This window comes from Melozone crissalis, unplaced genomic scaffold (genome assembly GCF_028551555.1).
Source record: "Melozone crissalis strain CALT ecotype California unplaced genomic scaffold, PUWL_Pcris_2 ptg000042l_1, whole genome shotgun sequence".
NCBI lineage: Eukaryota > Metazoa > Chordata > Aves > Passeriformes > Passerellidae > Melozone > Melozone crissalis.
The window spans coordinates 42,497,430-42,517,327 of NW_026535820.1; the positions used below are offsets into that span (position 1 = coordinate 42,497,430).

Sequence of the window (19,898 nt, forward strand, 5' to 3'; positions counted from 1 at the left end):
ATGTATTTTGTCTGAGGTCCCAGTTTTATGGCCTTGGGATATTAAATTTCAGCATTTGAGATAAGCCACTCTATCCCTGTCCTGTCACTCCATCTCCATGTGATGATTGTAACACTTAAATCATTATAGAAAGCATTTAGTGCAATTTTACAAGATAGCTTATGCATTCTTGCAGAGAAAGGCTGCCAAACTGCTTACCAGAAGACTGGTGATCTTCAGTACACACAGTCTGCATGTTCACAGGTGTGCCTTGCCATGCAAGGCTGAAATCACCCCTCCTTTGCACACTACAGACACATTTGCCCCTTTCTTCTGTTTTGTGTATATTTTCAGGACAAAACCATGCTCCATTTCAAATCCTCAGCGTAGGTTTATACTTTAACTTCTTGCTGTCCCCTCACATCAAAAACAAAAAGCATGTAGACTACACATTCCAAATAGCACCCAACTTCTCTTCAAGTCAGATTCTACAGACCAGCCAAATTTGCTTTGCCAACACCTGATAAAATGTCAGACTTTGTTTTTACCTCAAGTTCTAGTGTCTCAGCACTTCACTTGGACTGAGTTGTGGTAATGACTGCCTCAAAGTCAATTGCCCAGCTTGTTTTAGTTTCATTCCATGGGTAACATATATGCAAAGATCTGACAAATTTACACAGTTACCGCTTAACAAACAGGCTGTACGCTAACTGGGGCCAGGGAAGGCTGATTGTGAGCTTTGACTAACTGCTAATGAGCGAAAACAGTAAAACTTTACCTGAGAACCAGATAAATAGAACGAGTAAGCAGGCCATTATGCAAGAGAAAGTTGTAACTACGGCAGGAAAGGAAAACACCGATGCAGTGACAGTACCCCATTGCAAACCAGTATCAGCAAAAGGGCAGGGAGAACTTGCTTCACTTACAAGGAAAAGCCACGCAGTGATCTCAGTTTCTGAGATCTCATCAGATGCATGGAAAAATAGAAGGGGAAAAAAGTCTGATTCAAAACTTTCCTTCTCATCTCACTAGCAATTAAATGAAGTTGAATCAGATTTAACCAAATTAGCCAGACCAACTAGTCCTGGAATCAGAGACAGCCTTTAAGTATTCAAGAGAACAACTCTCATCCATATCTTTAGATAAAGTTTGAGCAGACAGAAATGGTGGCACTTCACTGAGAAGTAAATGACTTTTGAAACCCTTCCTAAATCAGAAAGATTAGGAAAATTTATGGTCATTTTCAACAGCCTACACCAGTAGAGTTCAGTAAGAGCATCCTCCTGCAGTTTTGTGTTCCTGTAACAAGTTGTCCTGGTTGCAGAAAGGGGTCAGAGCTTAGCACTGTGACCCGGTTGTTATTCTATACCATGCATGCCATCAGTGGAGGGCACGGTTTCCAAGGAAAACACTAGTGCTTCACTGGGAGTTGGCCACTTTGCCTGCCCACCCCTCATGCTGCCTCTGGTCAGAGGACACAATCTACTGGAAGCATCCACCATTATTCTTGTTCCCAGTGGTGAACACACATTTTTGTCACTAAAATACCTTCTTTTTATATCCTTTTACTATTAATATCTCTGTTGTTACTGTGCCACATCTTATTCTTGCTTTGTGCTTTCAGTAAATTGCTAGTTCAACTCACAATTTCTGCTTTTGCCCCTCCCTTACTGAAGATGTAAAGGAGAAGGGGAGTGGCTTACTTGGAGTTTATTTATTTTCCAGTAAATGCTAAAAGAAAATACAAGTTAAATAAAAAACATTAATATAATCAGAGGCAGCACTTGTGTTAATGAACAACTTATTATATTTGCCCATTTTGTCATACTCAACTTTCAAAAGTACACATTCAAGGCTGTGGTGTGAAACATTGGTGTCATCATCATACTCCATCTGGACCAGTTTTGTGTATGCAGCACTATGTACTTGGCATACAAAATTCAGACATTTTGGAAATACAGCTCATTTGAGAAGACACTTGCACATCATTCCAACACCAATACTAAATGTTCTGTGGGGTCAGAAAGAATGTATATATTAAGTTCACAAACTTGAGCATTTGAACGTATTCATATATACCCCTTAACTGTAGTGAATGGTGTTCTAAACCCTTTTCTATATTGAAGTTTTCCTCTTCTATAAAAACTTTTTTATAGAAGAGGAAAACAATAAAAACTTCTATAAAAACTTTTTCATAATTTTGACCAACAACTTTCAGCTGGGAGTTCATTTTCTTCCTATTAGCTGGTACAGCACTGTGGTAGAAAAGACTAATGCTGATAACACACTAATGGTTTTAGTTATTTCAATTATAAAACTATTCCTATCTCAGTCCATGGTCATGGATATGACCTTTTTTTCAGTTTTCTTTCCCATCCCACTGTGGGAGTCTGCAGACCGGGGTGAGTGAACATCTGTGTGGTACTCCACTACTAGATGGAGTAAAACCAGGGCACCACATTAAGCCATTTAACTACAGCTTTCAGTAACCTTGGTGTGCTTTCAGACTGCCACTGTACTTCAGTTCCTACAGTGAATTCACATCTTCATATACCAGGGCTCTCTCCATGTTAATCTTATTTTCAACAGGTCCAGTCAAAGATAAAAATTTCTGTAAGAATTCAAATTCAATGTTTAAGATTCTGTCTTTGGTGTACTTCCCAAGCTTTTTGTTTCACATGCTCTAGAATGTTTCAAATCATAGGCCCACACAGTGTCTATTCCCTCTCCAGTAGTATGATCTGGAATCCAGCAAGGGAAAGGAAAGCGACACGCAATGATCCTGGCATTAGACTCAAGTTCTTCTTCTAGCTTCTTCTCCAGCTGTGGCATCTGTTGAGTTACAAGAAAAACCTCTCAGAAACAGTAAAAAACAAGAGCATTCTCTTCAGAATCTAATTCAGGTGTTCAAGAGAAATCCAAGACTTGAGTAACTTTTTTTTTTTAAATCTTAGGAAAGTATTCGTGGTAAGTGTTTTGGCTTTGATGCCTTGACAAAGAATATCTAAAAGCAGAAAATGGCTATTGTGGCCCCAATTGGTGAGATCAAGGAAATCATAACTTTAAGATCTAAAAATTAAATCAAAACCCATAAATTATCCCTTAAATTAAAAAAAACAAAAAAACAAACAAAAAAAAAACCCCACAACTGCAGGCAAAAGACTTTGCATGCTCCAATTCAGGATTCTCTTCACTGGGATTCTTCTCTGAGGGAATTAAAGTTCAGCCCCCTGAATTTATGCTGCTCATGAAACCCCAAGGTTCATGAGCTATTGTGTGATACTCAAAAGCTCAAAATGTACAGTCTAATCCTGAGACCAATCCTGAGATTGGTCAAGGCATCAAGACATCACACAGATAACAACCCAAAGCAAATATTTTGCTGTCAGTCTATGGTAAAATACTGTTACATTAAATAGTATTGAAATTGAGCTTAGTCAAATTCACACTCCATTAACAAAGGCATGTGAATCCCTGCAGCAGCGTGCCATGAAAGAGGATGTAGAATCATGGAATAGTTTGGATTGTAAGGGATTTTTAAAGGTAGTCTAGTTGAACACCCCTGCCATGGGCTGGGACATCTCAAACTAGATCAGGGCGCTCAGAGCCCCATCCAGCCCCATCTACTGCCTCTCTGAGCAACCCGTTCCAGGGTTCCACCACTGCATTTGTAAAATTTTTCTTACTTATATCTAAGATGAATCTGCCCTCTTTTAGTTTAAAACTATTACCCCTTGTCCTGTCCCTACAGCCCCTACTGAAAAGTCTGTGCCCATCTTGTTTACAAGCCCCCTTTAAGTACTACAAGGCCACTCCCTAGAGTCAAGTCTTCTCCAGGGTGAATCACCCCAATTCTCTCAGCCTGCCTCCAGGAAAGGAGCTCCTCTGAACCCTCTCCAACAGGTCCACATCCCTCTTGTGATGAGGTGCCCTGGATGCTGCACTCCAAGTGAGGTCCCACCAGAGCAGAAGGGGGCAGAATCCCCTCCCTCCCCTGCTGCTTTGGATGCAGCCACGCTGCTTTGGATGCAGCTCAGGACATGTTTGGCTTTCTGGGCTGTGAGTGCCCATGGCTGGGTCCTATCCAGCCTCCCATGCACCAGCACCCCCAAATCCTTCTCAGCAGGGCTGCTCTGCTCTGTTCATTCCGCAGCCTGTGTTGGTACTTAGAGTTACCCTGGCCCAGGTGCAGCACCTTGCACTTGGTCTTGTTAAACCTCGTAATGTTCCCATGGGCCCACTTCTTGTCCAGGTCCCTCTGGATGGCATCGTGTCCTTCAGGCACATCAACTGCACCACTCAGCTTGGTGCATCTGCAAAATCTGCAAATTTTTCTTAGAGTGCACTCAATCCCATTGTTTTATGCTATTGATGAAGACATTAAGCAGGACTGCTCCTAATACAGACCCCTGAAGGACACCAATTGTAGCTGATCTTCATCTGGATGTTGATTCATTGACCACCACCCTATGAAAACAGCTATCCAGACAACTCCTTATCCACTGAACAGTCCATCCACCAAATCCATCCCTCCCCAGCATAGAGAGCAGGATGCTGAGGGGCACCGTGTCACATACCAAGTCTCCTTGGTTGAATACCTACAGTCCAGCTTTCCTCCATCCACAAAAATTGAGAGGATATGAAAGTCAGAGGAAATACCACTACTTTTCTAGAAGAGAGCAACACCCTAACCAGTCAAATGTCAAATGCTCTTTTTCTAAGAAGTGTTTTGCAAATTTTTTTCCATCCCAGATAGTGATTATGTTCTAGGAAAAAAAGAGAAACCTAACAGATTTAGCCACTTTTGTCCTTTGGCAAAGTTTGATGGTATGCTTAAGCAGATCAGCAGTGCACATCCATTTGGAGTTCCTTTTATTCTTACATATTGTATCTATCTGAATGAGTAATTTTAACAGGCTACTTCTGTTACATGTAAAACACTACTTACTTTAGTTATCATGATGTAATGTTTAAATATTAAAAAATTATAAAGGGCAGTAGTTATTAACAAATTTAGCTGAATTTAGGTCGCAAAGACAAAAATACATAAAATTTCAGAAAAAAGATGAAACAAAACCCAAAAGAACATTATTACAGAATAAGATTGATTAAAGAAAAGGTATTTCCTAAAGGCTGCAAAGAGCTTTCACTATCACATACATTCAGGGTGTGCCTTTGATGTAATATCCTATTATAGCTACATTTAAGCTAACAATGGAATATTTTAGGAAAATTACAGTCATAGATCTAATGTACCAAAGAGTTACTCCCAAATATTTTTAAGGCTCTGATTTCATCCACACTGCAAATGCTTTTTAACATTTTTGCTGCCTTAAACAACTAGAAAAATAAACCTACAAGCACCTTCAACAAACTACAAAAATAAGCCCACTTTGTTATCTAAAACTGAGATGAGACACCAGAAAAAAAATTTTTACAGAAAATATAAATATAGATATATACCAATTTTAGGAGCAATTATGAAAATTAGTGACACTGCATATCCCTATTAGCACAAATTAGAAAACATCATTAATAATTCAGCTAAGTTCGACCAAAAATAATTATATCCCTGAACCAGTCAAACTAGTTTTTAAGCTAAATATGTCAGTTACATTAGGTGTTACAATCATACTGTATTTTATGTGAAGCCAGGGTTTGGGGGAATTTTTTGGTGTGTCAACATAGATACATAGTTTAGTAAACCTTTTGTACAGTATGTAATCAGTTAAAATACACACGAGCTGCAAACATGAACACCTGGCAAGAATTCCATCATCCTACCCTGAACAAGTCTCTCTCTGCAATAACTCAGAAACAAACAAACCTTCCCCCCAGATGCCTGCAAGAAAAGGAGAGGTCTTAGTCTGCCCTGAAGATCAGTAAATTCAGGTTTTTAAAGCTAATCTCGGATACGGAATAAAAGCACTGTGTGAAAGCATCAAATCAGGCCACCATTATTAAAAAAGCTAAAGAGATCTATTGTTTCTCAGTAAAAAAGAAGAAATGCATTAAGGTTTCTAGAAAATTAATTTAATCATTCAGGAGGCTGAGCATTAGCAACTTCCAAAGTAAATTCAAAGGGGATCATAAGCAAACAAATGCTCAGGAAACACAAAGGTTCATATGCTTGCATCTGTTCCATTTATGACAGTACTTTTGCTGAAAGAATTTAACCTAGTATTTACTGGATCTACAAAAGTTATTCTGAGCCCTACAGCTACCCTTTCTATCACAGCTGTTACTAATGCGTCCCACTTTATTACATTTAAAAGTTAACTCAGTATTTCTGCAGGGTTTACTCACATTTTCCCAGGGCATTTGTTTATTCCTAGCTTACTGAGCCAGCTTTCCCCACCAGGGCTTTTCCCCTCGGTGCAACGGCAGAATTCCTGACCGCTATTCCGAACGTTTCCAGTGCCCCCTGCCGGAACTCAGCAAGGGAGCACGTAACTGGCAGCAAGAGGAACACCCCGGTGCTCACTAATACCCCACCCTTACCCACTTCAGTTTCCAATACGAGTTACAATTGGAATCTGAAGTAGAGGTTTACCTCTGGTGCCTGGTGAAAAAAAAAACAACAAACAAGCAAGCAAAAAACCACAGAATGGGAAGGTTTATTATGCTTCCTGTTAGTGCTGCAGAAATGTTTTCAGTGTATGCTGTATGGTATGGCATCACACAAAGCTTTTCACCCACTGCATCTCACACCTGCCTTAGCAAAGGAAGAAGCAATACAGAAGCACAGGATGACAGAACTGGGTTTGCTCAGCCTGGAAAAGAGATGGCTTCAGGGGACCCTAACTGCAGCCCGCAGCACCTGAAGGGAGCCTACGAGATGGAGAGGGACCTTCCACAGGCACAGGCAGTGACAGGACAAGGGGGAAGGGCTTCAAACTGAAAGAGAGTAGGTTTTGATTGGGTATCGGAAGAAATTCTTCACATGAGGGTGGTGAGTCAATGGAATAGGTTGCCCAGAGAAGTTGTGGATGTCCCAGCCATGGAATTATTCAAACCAGGCTGGATGGAGCTCTGAGGAATCTGGTCTAGTCAAATGTGTCCCCGCTCATGGCAGGGGGGTTGAAACTAGAGAAGGGAGGTTGTGTGCAGACCTTATAGCAACCTTCCAATATCAGACGGGAGCCTACAGGGAGGAATCTCCTGGTGAAGCTGGAGACGGTCACTTCATCAGGAACTGCAGAGATAGGACAATGGAGAACGGAAAAAAACTGAAAGGGGAAATTTCAGTTAGATATTAGGAAGAAATTCTTTACTGTGAGGGTGGTGAGACACTGGAATACGTTGCCCAGGGAGTTTCTGGATGCCCCAACCCTGCAGTGTTCAAAGCCAGGCTGGATAAGGCTGTGAGCAACCCGGTCTAGTGGGAGCTATTCCATGCACAGGGGGCTTGGGACTTGATGATGTTTAAGGTCCCTTCCAACCCTTAACATTCTCTGATTCTATGATTATTACTGACTGCCTTTTACCATCTGCAGGTTAATTCATTTTGCAGATTAATGTATTAACACTGAACGCCTTGGCATTAAAATAATTAAACATTGTAACAAATAATTAAACAGTATAATAAATAAAATACAATAATATAATAACAATAAAAAATAAATAGTAAGCTTACCATTTGAGGTACTCCAAAAACAACAACATTTCTATAATGGGAAAAAGAAACCTAAAATAAAATTTGAGAATAAATCTTATTGAAAATGGCATTTACAGTTAGAGACATTCTCACCATTCTTTTCTCCTAATCCCTCTAGCTGCACTTCCTTCAACAGGGATTTAGACCAAAAATATGTAAGGAGATCCCTTACCAACTTTTCATCACAAAAATTTCCACATAAAGAAAATTTATACTGCTGAACAGCAAAAAACTTCCACTGTCTGGCCAAGAACATGGAATAGCAATTCTAGAAGCACAGAAAGCATTAATTTAGAAAACACCAATACGACTTTACTAATAACTAAAGAGTTATTTTCACAACTCCAGTATATGATATGCTTTAAGTTCACCCCTTCTTTTGTTAAATGTTAGCTAGCTATAAAAACTTCCCAGGCATTCTAATGACTGAGTTCTTCCACTCAGCACCATCAAGTTCTCCTATGCTCGTCTCTGAACACAAACACCCCCACAGCCAAAAAAACCCTCCCACATAATTCATCAGGCCCAGGCTTGCTCAAGGAGCCCCCTGCTGATAAAGGAAGCACTTGAATAAAGCCCAAAAGCAGCAGCACAGCACACTGAGCCCAAAGAAACCAAAATCCCAGCACAAGGACTCTGCTCAAAGCCCAGTACAGCACCTTGTGGTCAGACAGCATTTCAGCTTTTTCAGGAAAGTATTTCCAAACTTATAAAATCTCTCAATCATCCCAGACCTCTTCTTACATAATTCACTACTTACCTTCCATAAGTCTGAAATATAAAATTTGGTGTTCTGATGTACTCCATCTCTCCAGGCACGATATCTGGAGTACCAGACTAGCCAGGGATTCAATTCATACCCAACAGCCTGGAATCCCTTTTTTGCAGCTGCTATCACCTACAAGAAAGAAAATAAATCTTCACTTTGAAACATAAAAGTCTATTCACCTAAAGAGAAGCACACAGTTTTATTTAAAACATAAATCAAAGGAAAGCACTTTCCTAAGTCACCCTGGGTTTAACACCCAACAGATCAGCTGTATAGTGAACAAAAACCTCAAAACTACATTTTACTACTATTGCTAGTCCTGACTGAAATATAGCCAGGCAAAGAAAATGAAAACAAACATTCAAGGACAAAGCTGTGAGCTTGCAGTACATCTATGATTCATATAAAAGTTTAAATTAACACATTCATTAGAGTGTCTTGGAATTGAATAGAACCAACATTGATCACAGAGACAACAATGCAACTCACAAGCAAAAATGCTCAAAATTAGACCACTTATTTAAAAAGCAGTGAGGGATAGGCAAGTGAGCAGCCCCTGAATCAGAGCCAAAATGACATACCAATAAAAAGAGTGTGAAAGCAATCTTGATCTACATTGAAAAAAAAATTTAAAATGCACTGATTTCTAGAATAAAGGTTTTAACAAAATTTAAAAGGCTACTGCAAACTTCTAATCAGCAATGGCCTGATGATCAATTACAAAACAAGCACGGTGAAATCAGAAAGTACACATTTCTTAACAGAACTTCTCAGCTTTACCTGGACTATATATTTCATACTGTTAAAACAATGCATCTTCCTTCCATCAACACAGAACACTTGCAAATTCCCCAAAAGAACCTGACACTTTTACCACACTTGGAAATGTGGCAAATATCTTCATAGTTATCCACTGATTCCACCTGAGTAAGTGCTAAATAATTAAAAGCATCAGAACAGACTTTTTTTCAGGACAGATGCATCAAGGAAGCACCAAGCATTCCTTTTTAGGCACCTGGCTTTCCAAATAGTCTTCAGCCTCCATTTAAGCACCTATGCAACATATCAGAATAAATGACACAGTACCGACTGAAATGAAATACCTCTGACCTCAGCAGTCACAATGACAAACAGACAGGGCATCAGAAACTGCAGTTTTCTCACGCCTAGGTTTTTTGGTGTTTTTCCTACCCAGGCACAATTCAAGCAATCTTCATAGACTTGGGATTCCAAATCAAATTTTCTTTACATGGACAAATAGTTGACTCATTCACATAAAACATGGGCAAAGGTATCATTCAAGACCTTCAAAAACCACCACCCTGTTGCTAACTCTGACTTGAAGCAGATAGTTACAAAAAAGCAAGAAAAGAAAAACCAAATCACACAATTTTCTACTATACTCTCACCACATTTCACAAACTGGGGCTCAAGCAGTACCCTGGAAACACAGTATCACTTTTTCTTCCATGATTCTCACCATTGGTGGTCTCGCTCTCTTTCGGTGTTTATTCTAGTTTCACCACATGGATTGGGAAGCGGGGAAGCCAGCAGTGCTTCAAACGAAGGTTTGAGGACTACAGTTCTAACCACACCAGGATTTTTATTTTTATAACCCATCACTCATTGCTCGTTTCTTTTTGCACTTCTATCACCTTTATACATTAAAAATCTCACAGCCTCACTTGCTGCAGCTACACGCCTTTTGTGGAATCACAGCTCTTTGTCAGTACCAAGACTCTGACAGCATCTTTTCAAGTGAATGTGCTGTGATTCCCTCCAGTCACCACAATGACATTTTGTCCACTACCTTGGACAAGCTACAGGTAAGATTGCAGCAAAAGCTATTTATTACCCATCAAAACTGAATGTAAACCTTTTTCAGCTTTTATCCTTTCCATAAGGCTCAGACACAACCACCGGATGCCAAAGACAAGACATTTTTAAGTGTGAGAAAACGCAGCCCCAGCACTGTGGCACTTTTTTAAGAGGTGATCTAAAAAGAAGGCAACATCCATAACTTACAATGCGGCCATCCCCGCTACCAATGTCAACTAGGGAACCACTTCTGTTTTCCAACATTTTCAGCACATTCTGAATCTGAGCGGCGGTGGCAGGCACGAAGGGCAGGCACACCTTCCTCAGGGCCGGGGTCACGAAGGGGGTGGCCACAGCATAGAGGGCCACCAGGGCGCCCCCCAGGCCGGCCGTGACCAGCAGGCCCCAGCCGCTCCTCCGGGAGCCGCCCTCGCCCTCCTCCTGCGGGGCCTCCTTGGCCAGCGCCGGGCTCATCGCGCCTGGGGACAGACGGACAGACAGACAGTGTTTTCACTCACTTGAGGCAATTCAGTATCTTGAGCTACAACGTAAGAGATGAAAAAAACCCCACCCTACGATTCAGCCGATCCCAAGGAAACGCTACAGCTGCCGGAAAGCAGCGGCACGAGGGGGCAGGAATGCGGTTCCCATTTAAACCACCGGCCCTCCACACAGGCGGGCAGCAGCGTGCCCCGACCAGCTCAAGCGCGGCGCAGCAGGGACCTGCCCGCCTGGGGAACACGTCCCGGAGTTGCTGCTCCTCCTTTGCGGAGGAACTTTTCCCTGGGACACGGCGACACCCGCCACACACACACACTCCGAATTGCCAGTGACCAGCCCAGCCTTAGGCTCGGCCTGCAACACTTGTTGGGAAGGGCAGTACCACTTCACTAAGACGGGGTGGAGGACCGAAACCTTTCCGAAAGCGCTCCAGAGAGAAGCGCCGCGCACGCTTTTCCACCGCGTGTCTGTCTTCTCTCCTCCGCCCTTACATCACCCGGCGCAACCCGCTGCCGCCTCGCTCGGTGCCCGCGCTCGGTACGTCCTCCTATCCTTCCTTCCCTCCCCGCCCCCGTGAGCCGGGGCGTGCGGCCGCCAGCGCCGCGCTCCTCCCCTGGGCCGGGCGGCTTCCAGAAGGCTCCTCTGGGGGCGCCACAAAGCTCCCGCCCGCGAAATAAGGCGCGGCTGTAGCAGCTGCGCAGGCGCGGGGCAGTGCGCAGTGTCGCGGCGGGCGCGGCGGCTTCCGGGCGGTGCGCGCGGGCGGCGGCGGTCGGAGCAGGCGGTGCAGCCATGTCGGCCATGGGGACTCTGGCGTTTGACGAGTATGGGCGGCCCTTCCTCATCCTCAAGGACCAGGAGCGCAAGACGCGCCTTATGGGGCTGGAGGCGCTCAAGGTGAGCGAGCGGGGCGGCCGCCGGGGCCGCCCGCGGGCCCGCGCTGGCTGGGCCGCGCCATGCCGTGCTGTGCTGTACCGTACCGCGCCATGCTGCCGCGGGAGGATGGAGCCCCTTGGGCGAGGCGCTGCCGCGCTCAGCGCCAGCCCCGCCCGAGGGACAGGGCGGATGGAGCCTGGACTAGGCCCGTTAGCGGGGGAGACATGGAGGAAGAGAGAAGGCATGGCCCCGGGGCTGGGAATCCGCGGCACGGCGTGGATCCGCCCCCCGGCTGCGGGGCTTTGGGGCCGTCACCCCCGTGGGCGCAGCGCGTCCCTCCCCGTGGCTCCTGCCCCGCTCCCCGGTGCCCCCTCCCTCAGACCGCAGCCTAAAGCTCGGCCGCTGAAGGAAGGCCGGGGCTGAGTGCGGGTGGCACAAATCCCGACAGAATATGGGAGCGGACGCTGGAAGAGAGAGGTTGTGAATGCATCATTCCTGGCAGTGTTCAGGGAAGTGTATGGGGCACTGAGCAACCTGGTCTAGTGGAAGGTGTTCCTGCCCCTGACAGACGGTGGGACCTGGATGATCTTAAAGGCTCCTTCCAAGCCACACCATCCTGTGATGATTCTGTGATGGGTAAAATTGCGCTGCCATTGCACTGCCTTCTCTTTTTAGCCTTGCCGGCTTCTGTTGCTCCCTGCTTTGAGCATTAGAGCTGTCATTTGCCTGCTCTGCTTTTTAATGCTTTAGCAGAGCCAGCACAAGCAATACAAGAAAAGGCATAGGAAAAGTTTCTGTCATAAGACCAATACACACACACCGATTCTTTTTCATAGTTGTCAGTTAAATCACAACATTTGCACCACTCACTGTGTTTTCCTTCGCTTCATATTGTGATTTCAGAATGCATGATAATGATTTAACTTCTGGCTTCGTTGTCTTTTGTTTTACAGTCCCACATAATGGCAGCAAAGGCTGTAGCAAGTACTCTGAGAACATCCCTTGGGCCCAATGGTAACAGTAAAAAACTTTTAGTGTGTCTCTCTTAGTACTTGTTGTGGGGGAATTTTCAAAATTTTACTTCATCCTTTGAACACACATTTTTTAGGCTTGGACAAAATGATGGTGGACAAGGATGGTGAGGTGACTGTGACAAATGATGGTGCTACTATCCTGAATATGATGGATGTGGATCACCAGATAGCCAAACTCATGGTGGAGCTGGCTAAATCTCAGGATGATGAGATTGGGGATGGAACTACTGGAGTCGTTGGTAAGAAAGTGTTTGAAATTTAGCTTCCTTTTTCAAGTTTAAAATCAAGCTGCTTCAGCTATTAAAAAAATTGTGAGAAATAACAGTAGCTTTTCTGTAGCACTTCTTTGGAGTATTTATTGTTGCAGTATTCCTGTCAGTTCTTGTAGGAGAAATCTTCTAATCAGGAAGAAGCCTTTTGTGTCTTTTTAAAATTTGGTTACATTTTAAGGTAGTGCTGAGAGCCCTTTTGATACTTTCAAAAATTTTTGCATCATTTTCTTCTGTAGTCGCCCTGTCCTGCCTTGATGCCTGTACTTCATTTTGATCTTAACATAATGTGGTTTTCTTGCTGAGCAAATCAAATAGAGGTTTTCATGGTTTTTTGTTATTTAGGAGACCTTGAACTCATAAAATATTGCAGAAAGATCAGAAAATGTGCTTTTTAATCTGTTGTTAATGTAGTTAAAATTTTGCTCCAATCAAGAATAAAACTTTTTGGTTTTTTGTATAGTTCTGGCTGGGGCACTACTGGAACAGGCTGAGCAGCTGCTGGACCGAGGCATCCACCCCATCAGGATAGCAGATGGTTATGAGCAGGCAGCACGCATTGCTATTGAGCATCTAGACAAAATCAGTGACAGCTTCCCAGTTGATCCACAGAACATTGAGCCTCTGATCCAGACAGCAAAGACAACTCTGGGCTCTAAAGTGTAAGTCACAAAAAGTGAATATTGAATGAATATTTACCCTTCCATTGAAAACTTTCTGCTTGGAAAGGAGAAATCCTGGTGTTTTGTTTGTGTTATTGGAGTGCTGCTGAAGGCTCTTCTGTGTTTTGTTGTGGCTAATTCCTCCATGAACTCCTGTCTCAGGGTAAGAAACTGTGAATCCTTTGTCTCCAGAGGGTCAATTCCATGAAGTTAAACAACTGCAGCATCGATTTCATTCTAACCTGTAATTCCGGGTTCTGCATCATATCAGGTTCCAAAAGCAATGTGAATCTGTTCAAAATAATAACGTGTCATCTTTTGGGTTTTTTGCCGCTAAAAATATTTTAACTTAGGATGGTTCCAGAAGTTTCTTTTCCTTTCTAGGTTCTATGTGTAAATGTATAAATTCAGACGTTGGAAGGGCTTTTCCCTTGCAGAGTTGTCTTACAGGTGGTTTCTGTTTCTTGAATGTTCTTTAGTAGCAAGTTCTCCTGACTTGTTCTAAATCTGTGCTGAGACTCCATTGACAGAGGTCCCTCACACCAACCATGCTGTGTGTTCCGTTTTCTGCCATAGCCAGCACCTTCTGTTTGTATGAACAAACAAGCAGGACCCCCTCTTTTAATACAGTATGCAAAAGCTGACTGCTGTAGTGGTACTTCTTGCTGTTTGAATGATGGATAGAATCACCTTTTTCTCCCAAATGGTGGAAATGGAGTACAACTTGATTGTATTTTGTTCAAACCTAGAGTGAACCGCTGTCACCGGCAAATGGCGGAGATTGCTGTGAACGCTGTACTGACAGTGGCAGACATGGAACGGAAAGATGTTGATTTTGAGCTGATCAAAGTGCAAGGCAAAGTGGGTGGTAGACTGGAAGATACACAGTTGGTAAAAGGAGTGATTGTGGATAAAGATTTCAGTCATCCACAGATGCCTAAAGTAAGTCATGTCCTTGGTGTGTCTCGTGTGAAATGGCTTAAATAAGAGTTTCTAGCCTCCCTCAAGTGTCACCCTAGCATTTATTAAGTATTTACACAGTCTTGTGGTTTAACTTGGCTTTCCACCAATATATCAACAGAGGAAGGGGCAAGGAGCATGAAATTTTTGATATTGGAAGACATCAAGTTAGAATTTACAACAATATTGAGAAAGTGTGGTGGAAGGGAGGAATTACTGTACTGCTGAGTGAGGACAAGTGCAGGATTCTGTTTTATATAGGAATAATTATCCCTGGTGTGTGACATGCTTACTGCAAGGCTGTGTCAAGATTCTAAACCTTTATGAATTGCCCTTTTGTCCTGTTTGGAACACCCCAGAAGCTGTCCTTGTTTTATGTTTGGTGTAGGTAAGGTCTCCAAGTCTTTGAGCAGTCTACTTCAAGAAAGCTTCTACTGCTCTAAAATATTCATCTAGCAGGTACCCATGTTTATCCTGTAGAAAGGAGGACTAGTGGAAAATAATGGTCATGTAATAGTTGAAAAGTTGTTACAAAGATGAGTGGTGTTCTCAGTGGTCACAGTGGATAGGGATTGTTTCATTTCATTTTTCTTTTGTTTTTTTAAGCATTAAACAATAAAAAGGCATAACTGGTAAAGATGGTTAAGGGCTTAAACAGTGTCTTGGAGCTATGGAATTTGTTCTGGGTGGTTTATTGAGACTATTGACAGAATTATTTAGTTATATTTAGTTAACTTTAGAGTAAGTCAAATGATCTTCACATTTGCTCATGTGTTTGTGTTTATAAAGATTCATCTGTATGTTTTGCAAATTCACGGAAAAAATGTTAATGAGGTCATAAATCTTTTTTTTTAATTGCTCAGGAGCTAAAAGATGCTAAAATTGCCATCCTTACTTGTCCATTTGAACCACCTAAGCCTAAAACCAAACATAAGCTTGATGTCACATCTGTGGATGATTACAAGGCACTGCAGAAATATGAAAAAGAGAAGTTTGAAGAGATGGTGAAGCAGGTAGCCTTTAGGATTATTTCTGTTTTCTTTGTCTTTCATAGCCTTTAGAAAAAAACAGCATAGTGCATTGATTTGCTTCTGTAAATGAAGCTGCTAATCCTGGTGGGAAGCAACATACAAGCAGTTGTAATGCCGTGAATCAAAGATAATGTAATGTAAGAAAGAGATACCAGCTTGGTTCAAAATATATTTTAATCTCTGTGTGTGCCAGGGGGTTCTTCTTGAGAATTGTCTTTTGAGAAAATTGGGAGAATTAAAACCACAAAGAATGTTTTTCATTCCTTTGTTAGTTCTGATCAGAAGGTTGATGATTTGTGTTGTTTTTAGATAAAAGACACTGGTGCAAACCTTGCCATTTGCCAGTGGGGTTTTGATGATGAGGCAAATCACTTGCTGCTCCAGAATGAGCTGCCTGCTGTTCGTTGGGTTGGTGGACCTGAATTAGAAGTAAGTAAAACTGGGCTTTGCACCAGTTGTTAAAACATTTATGAAGTAATAGGCTGTACCAGCTAAAAGTTCAGGCTTTCTGGGTATCACTGCATAATTGTGTATATGGGTGGCTGTTGGAGAAAAATCATTGGGGATTCGTGAGAAAAACTTACCATGGAGGGGATTATGGTTTATAATTTGAGCACATGTATATTACTTAATGTGTCTAGAAAGGTTTCTGCTTTAGTCCTGCAGTTGGCAGAAACAAAACATTGGCTGAAGCACTTGGAGTAGGCATTGTGACAGATGCTTTTCCACTAGTTTTATGTTCTGAAAAACATGCGAAAATCCTGTTAAAGTAACTCATGGCTGTTTAACCTCAGTTAATCGCCATTGCAACGGGAGGGCGCATCGTGCCGCGCTTCTGCGAGCTCACGGCAGAGAAACTGGGATTTGCAGGCGTCGTCAGAGAGATCTCCTTCGGAACAACCAAGGACAGAATGCTCCTCATCGAGCAGTGTCAGAACTCCAGAGCTGTGACCATTTTCATTAGGGGAGGAAATAAAATGGTGAGATGCTTGCTTTGATACATAGTTGCAGAACTTGTAGTTTCTTTGTAAAACGTATTAGTACACTCTTCTTGACTTCGTCTACATATTCCTTGAGGTGTGGGTAAATAGGAAAGGAGTAAGGCTTATAGGCAGTCAGGACTGTGTGTCAGAAGTAACTTGTTAGATTTGCATCCTGTGGTTTTAAACTAAAACCTTACTTTTCTCTCTGTTAGACCATATAGTTCATAAATACAGAAATGTTTTTACCTGTGGATGCTCTTAATATTTTTTTCTCATGAGAGGGTCACTTTTATGAGTAAAGGTATATTAGCATCTTTGACAGATTTGGTTTTATTGTAGACCTAGTTGTGTATCACTTCTGATTTAGTTCAGTTAAGATATTTCAAATAAAAACACCTAACTTCTGCAAATTGTATGTCCCCACACTCTATATCCCCCACTCCCTTAGAATTGAGACCACTTTAAATGCTTATGTACTTAAACTAGATTTTGGTTGCACTGTTAGTGTTAAATTATGTTTGCTATAAGTCAAGTCCTACTTTAAATGAAAAACCTTTGGAAAAAAAGCATAGTGTAGTCTGAAATTTTCTTGTAAGAAATCAGAAATACTGCTTTAAAAGTTAGTGTTTTTGTTAAATCTCCTACATCTGTTCAAATGAGAAGTGGACAGAAACTGCAGGCTGATAATAATGTTGGCATTTAAAGCTCAGTGTTTTGTGTCTTGTAAATATGCAAAATTGAGAACCTTTTCATGTTTTTGTTATTTCAAATTACAGGTTTAACAAATAACAGTGCGTTTTTATGCATATGTATATTCTTTGCCTCTGGATGTCTAACATTCTCTATTTTTAAGTAGTATAACATAGCAATAGTACAGCTGCATTGGAGCTGTGAAAAAATCTTAAGAGTTTATTTGCAGTTTCCACATCTGTATTAGGAACTACATCTTCACAGCCTTCAGATGTGTGTACTGTACCAAACACACGCTGTTGTGTAATTGCAGATCATCGAAGAAGCGAAGCGCTCCCTTCACGATGCCTTGTGTGTAATCCGGAATCTCGTTCGTGACAATCGGATTGTGTATGGTGGTGGTGCAGCTGAAATATCTTGTGCCTTGGCAGTCAGTGAGGCAGCAGATAAGGTAAGAAAGGAACAGTTAGCATTTTCTTTAGTGTATGAACTATTGAGCCTGCCTTAAGAAATTCCAAAAGAACTTGAAAGATTTTTCAGAAAGTTCCATAACATGTGCTTTTCTGACATTCCCTTATAACCAGTGTTAGAAGTTATCCTTCCTGTCTCTGTAAAACGTCATTACCACTGCTTTTTATCCTTCTGTGCTAGGAGCGGTTTAATTTTTTTTTAATTTGCTAGTAGTTATCATTCAGAGGTATTTGTTTATTTACTATATTCCAAATAAAATCTGCTTATTGTGTGTATGTATTTTATATCTAGTGTGAAAATATGCTTTTACTAACATTGGAGTTTAATAGCGTATGAATTTGAATTTCTTTTCCTCTAGTGCCCGTCTTTGGAACAGTACGCTGTGAGAGCTTTTGCAGATGCCCTGGAGGTAATTCCCATGGCCCTCTCTGAGAACAGTGGTATGAATCCAATACAGACAATGACCGAAGTGCGGGCGAGGCAGGTGAAAGAAAATAATCCTGCCCTGGGCATTGACTGTTTGCAGAAAGGAACAAATGGTAAGAACTGCAGCATGGAGAAGGGAGAGCATTAAAGCTTTTATTTCTCAAAAGCTCAAAATGCTCACTGTGTTTTTTTTTTAAACCTGTGCATCACTTGGTTTATTCTAACTCTTGTGCCTTGCCATAATAAATGGGAATGTGCTTGGAGAGCATATTTATGTCTGCCAGGAGGAAAATGTATAATTGTCTCAAAACCTCTTCTTTGTGGCAAGATTAATTGACGATGTTGACTGATCTTGTAGTACAGGAAGGAAGGCTGTTCTTAGGATGAGGCAAGCAGGCTGTGCTTTAAATACTGCAGTTTTAGTGATCCAGGTTACACTGCAGTCCTAAAACAGTTGTTTTGAGAAACAGCTTGTGAAGAGGTAAACAAAAGGCAGGAAATACTTGTAGACAATGATGTTCTCACCAATATATCTGCATATATAAACCTGGAGCAAGCACATAAAGACTAAGAAGCCAGTGTATAAAATCTTATTTTCAACTGAATCTATACTTTTCACCTTCTTACTTATTCTGTTGGTTTTTTTGAGAAAAGAATATGGTAAACTGAAATTTGTGCATTCATAACCCTTCTTTGATAAGGTGTTTCTGTTTGATGGCATTTGACCTTTCACTTCTTTAGCATTTGCTCGGCTTTTAGGGTGCTTTTAATATATGTGTATGGAAATCTAGCTTTTCACCATTCTGCATTACCTCTGGAAAAGCACAACCTAGTTGGGCTAAGAGGTCTATCTTAATGTCCGAGGATCTTTGGTAGGAACCTAGATGTAAAACTCTAGTTTGTACAAATTGTGTTTGTAAACCACAGTGGCCAAGAGTAGTAATTTCAGAATGTTCTTTGAAATTATGTGGAATTTACTATTACTAATTACTAACATTTACAGGTTAAATGTTATGTCTAGATTTCATGAGGGTATCTAATTCTTCTGCGTCCTTTTGGCAGATATGAAGCAGCAGCATGTTATAGAAACCTTGATTGGCAAGAAGCAGCAGATTTCTCTGGCGACTCAGGTTGTTAGAATGATCCTGAAGATTGATGATATCCGTAGGCCTGGAGAATCCGAAGAGTGAAGGTTGAAAAGCAGGAAACATTAAGGGGCCACAGCAGTAGCAAAGATGGTAGTATTCTGATGCTTCATCTTCGGCTATTTATTCTGGACACTTTTTGTTTCACATACTGTAATGGCTAGTTGTTGGAAATAAAACAATTTAGCACTGGTGATTTCAAGACTTGTTTCATAAGTATTGTTGCATCTTTTCTTAGACAGATGTAAATATTCATAGAAAATACTTCCTGAATGTATAGGGAAAACAAAAATATGCAGCATTAAATTTAATGGGTAATTTTCCATTGTTCCTTAAACTAATTAATTAAATATTAACCAATTGTTTTAGCCACCGGTAATTCTCATATGTTAAATATATTAAGTATGAGGTTTCAGTCTGAGCATTTAAAGGAGCTGTCTTCCATGCTTCTAGTTGCTTCAGTTTTTTCTCCTTGTCCTCTTCCAGATTTATGAGGGTTAAGGAGGGTTTTTTCCCAGGGGTATACACGTTCAGCCAGGTGAGGGTTTTTCCCAGAACTTTGTCTGAAGTACCACAGTTGAGTGCACTTACTCAAAGGTCCCCAGTACAATCTGAGAGTGGCAAAGTAAC

The 19,898-nt window shown here is 41.6% G+C and overlaps 2 protein-coding genes across 2 annotated transcripts; one reads left to right on the top strand and one right to left on the bottom strand.

The window, feature by feature from the left end:
• Nucleotides 1–2,306: 2,306 nt before the first annotated feature.
• On the bottom strand, nucleotides 2,307–11,162 carry ATPSCKMT (ATP synthase c subunit lysine N-methyltransferase). Its single transcript, XM_054285135.1, has 5 exons — nucleotides 11,107–11,162; nucleotides 10,431–10,702; nucleotides 8,397–8,534; nucleotides 7,616–7,666; nucleotides 2,307–2,811 (listed from the first exon to the last, which is right to left on the bottom strand). Exons 2-5 carry the CDS (start codon nucleotides 10,695–10,697, stop codon nucleotides 2,614–2,616), a joined length of 654 nt encoding a protein of 217 aa, XP_054141110.1. The 5' UTR covers nucleotides 10,698–10,702; nucleotides 11,107–11,162; the 3' UTR covers nucleotides 2,307–2,613.
• Nucleotides 11,163–11,459: 297 nt separating this feature from the next.
• CCT5 (chaperonin containing TCP1 subunit 5) lies at nucleotides 11,460–19,470 on the top strand. Its single transcript, XM_054285311.1, has 11 exons — nucleotides 11,460–11,618; nucleotides 12,551–12,611; nucleotides 12,706–12,870; nucleotides 13,364–13,562; nucleotides 14,312–14,504; nucleotides 15,386–15,535; nucleotides 15,863–15,982; nucleotides 16,348–16,533; nucleotides 17,540–17,677; nucleotides 18,056–18,236; nucleotides 19,186–19,470. Exons 1-11 carry the CDS (start codon nucleotides 11,514–11,516, stop codon nucleotides 19,311–19,313), a joined length of 1,626 nt encoding a protein of 541 aa, XP_054141286.1. The 5' UTR covers nucleotides 11,460–11,513; the 3' UTR covers nucleotides 19,314–19,470.
• Nucleotides 19,471–19,898: the final 428 nt, after the last annotated feature.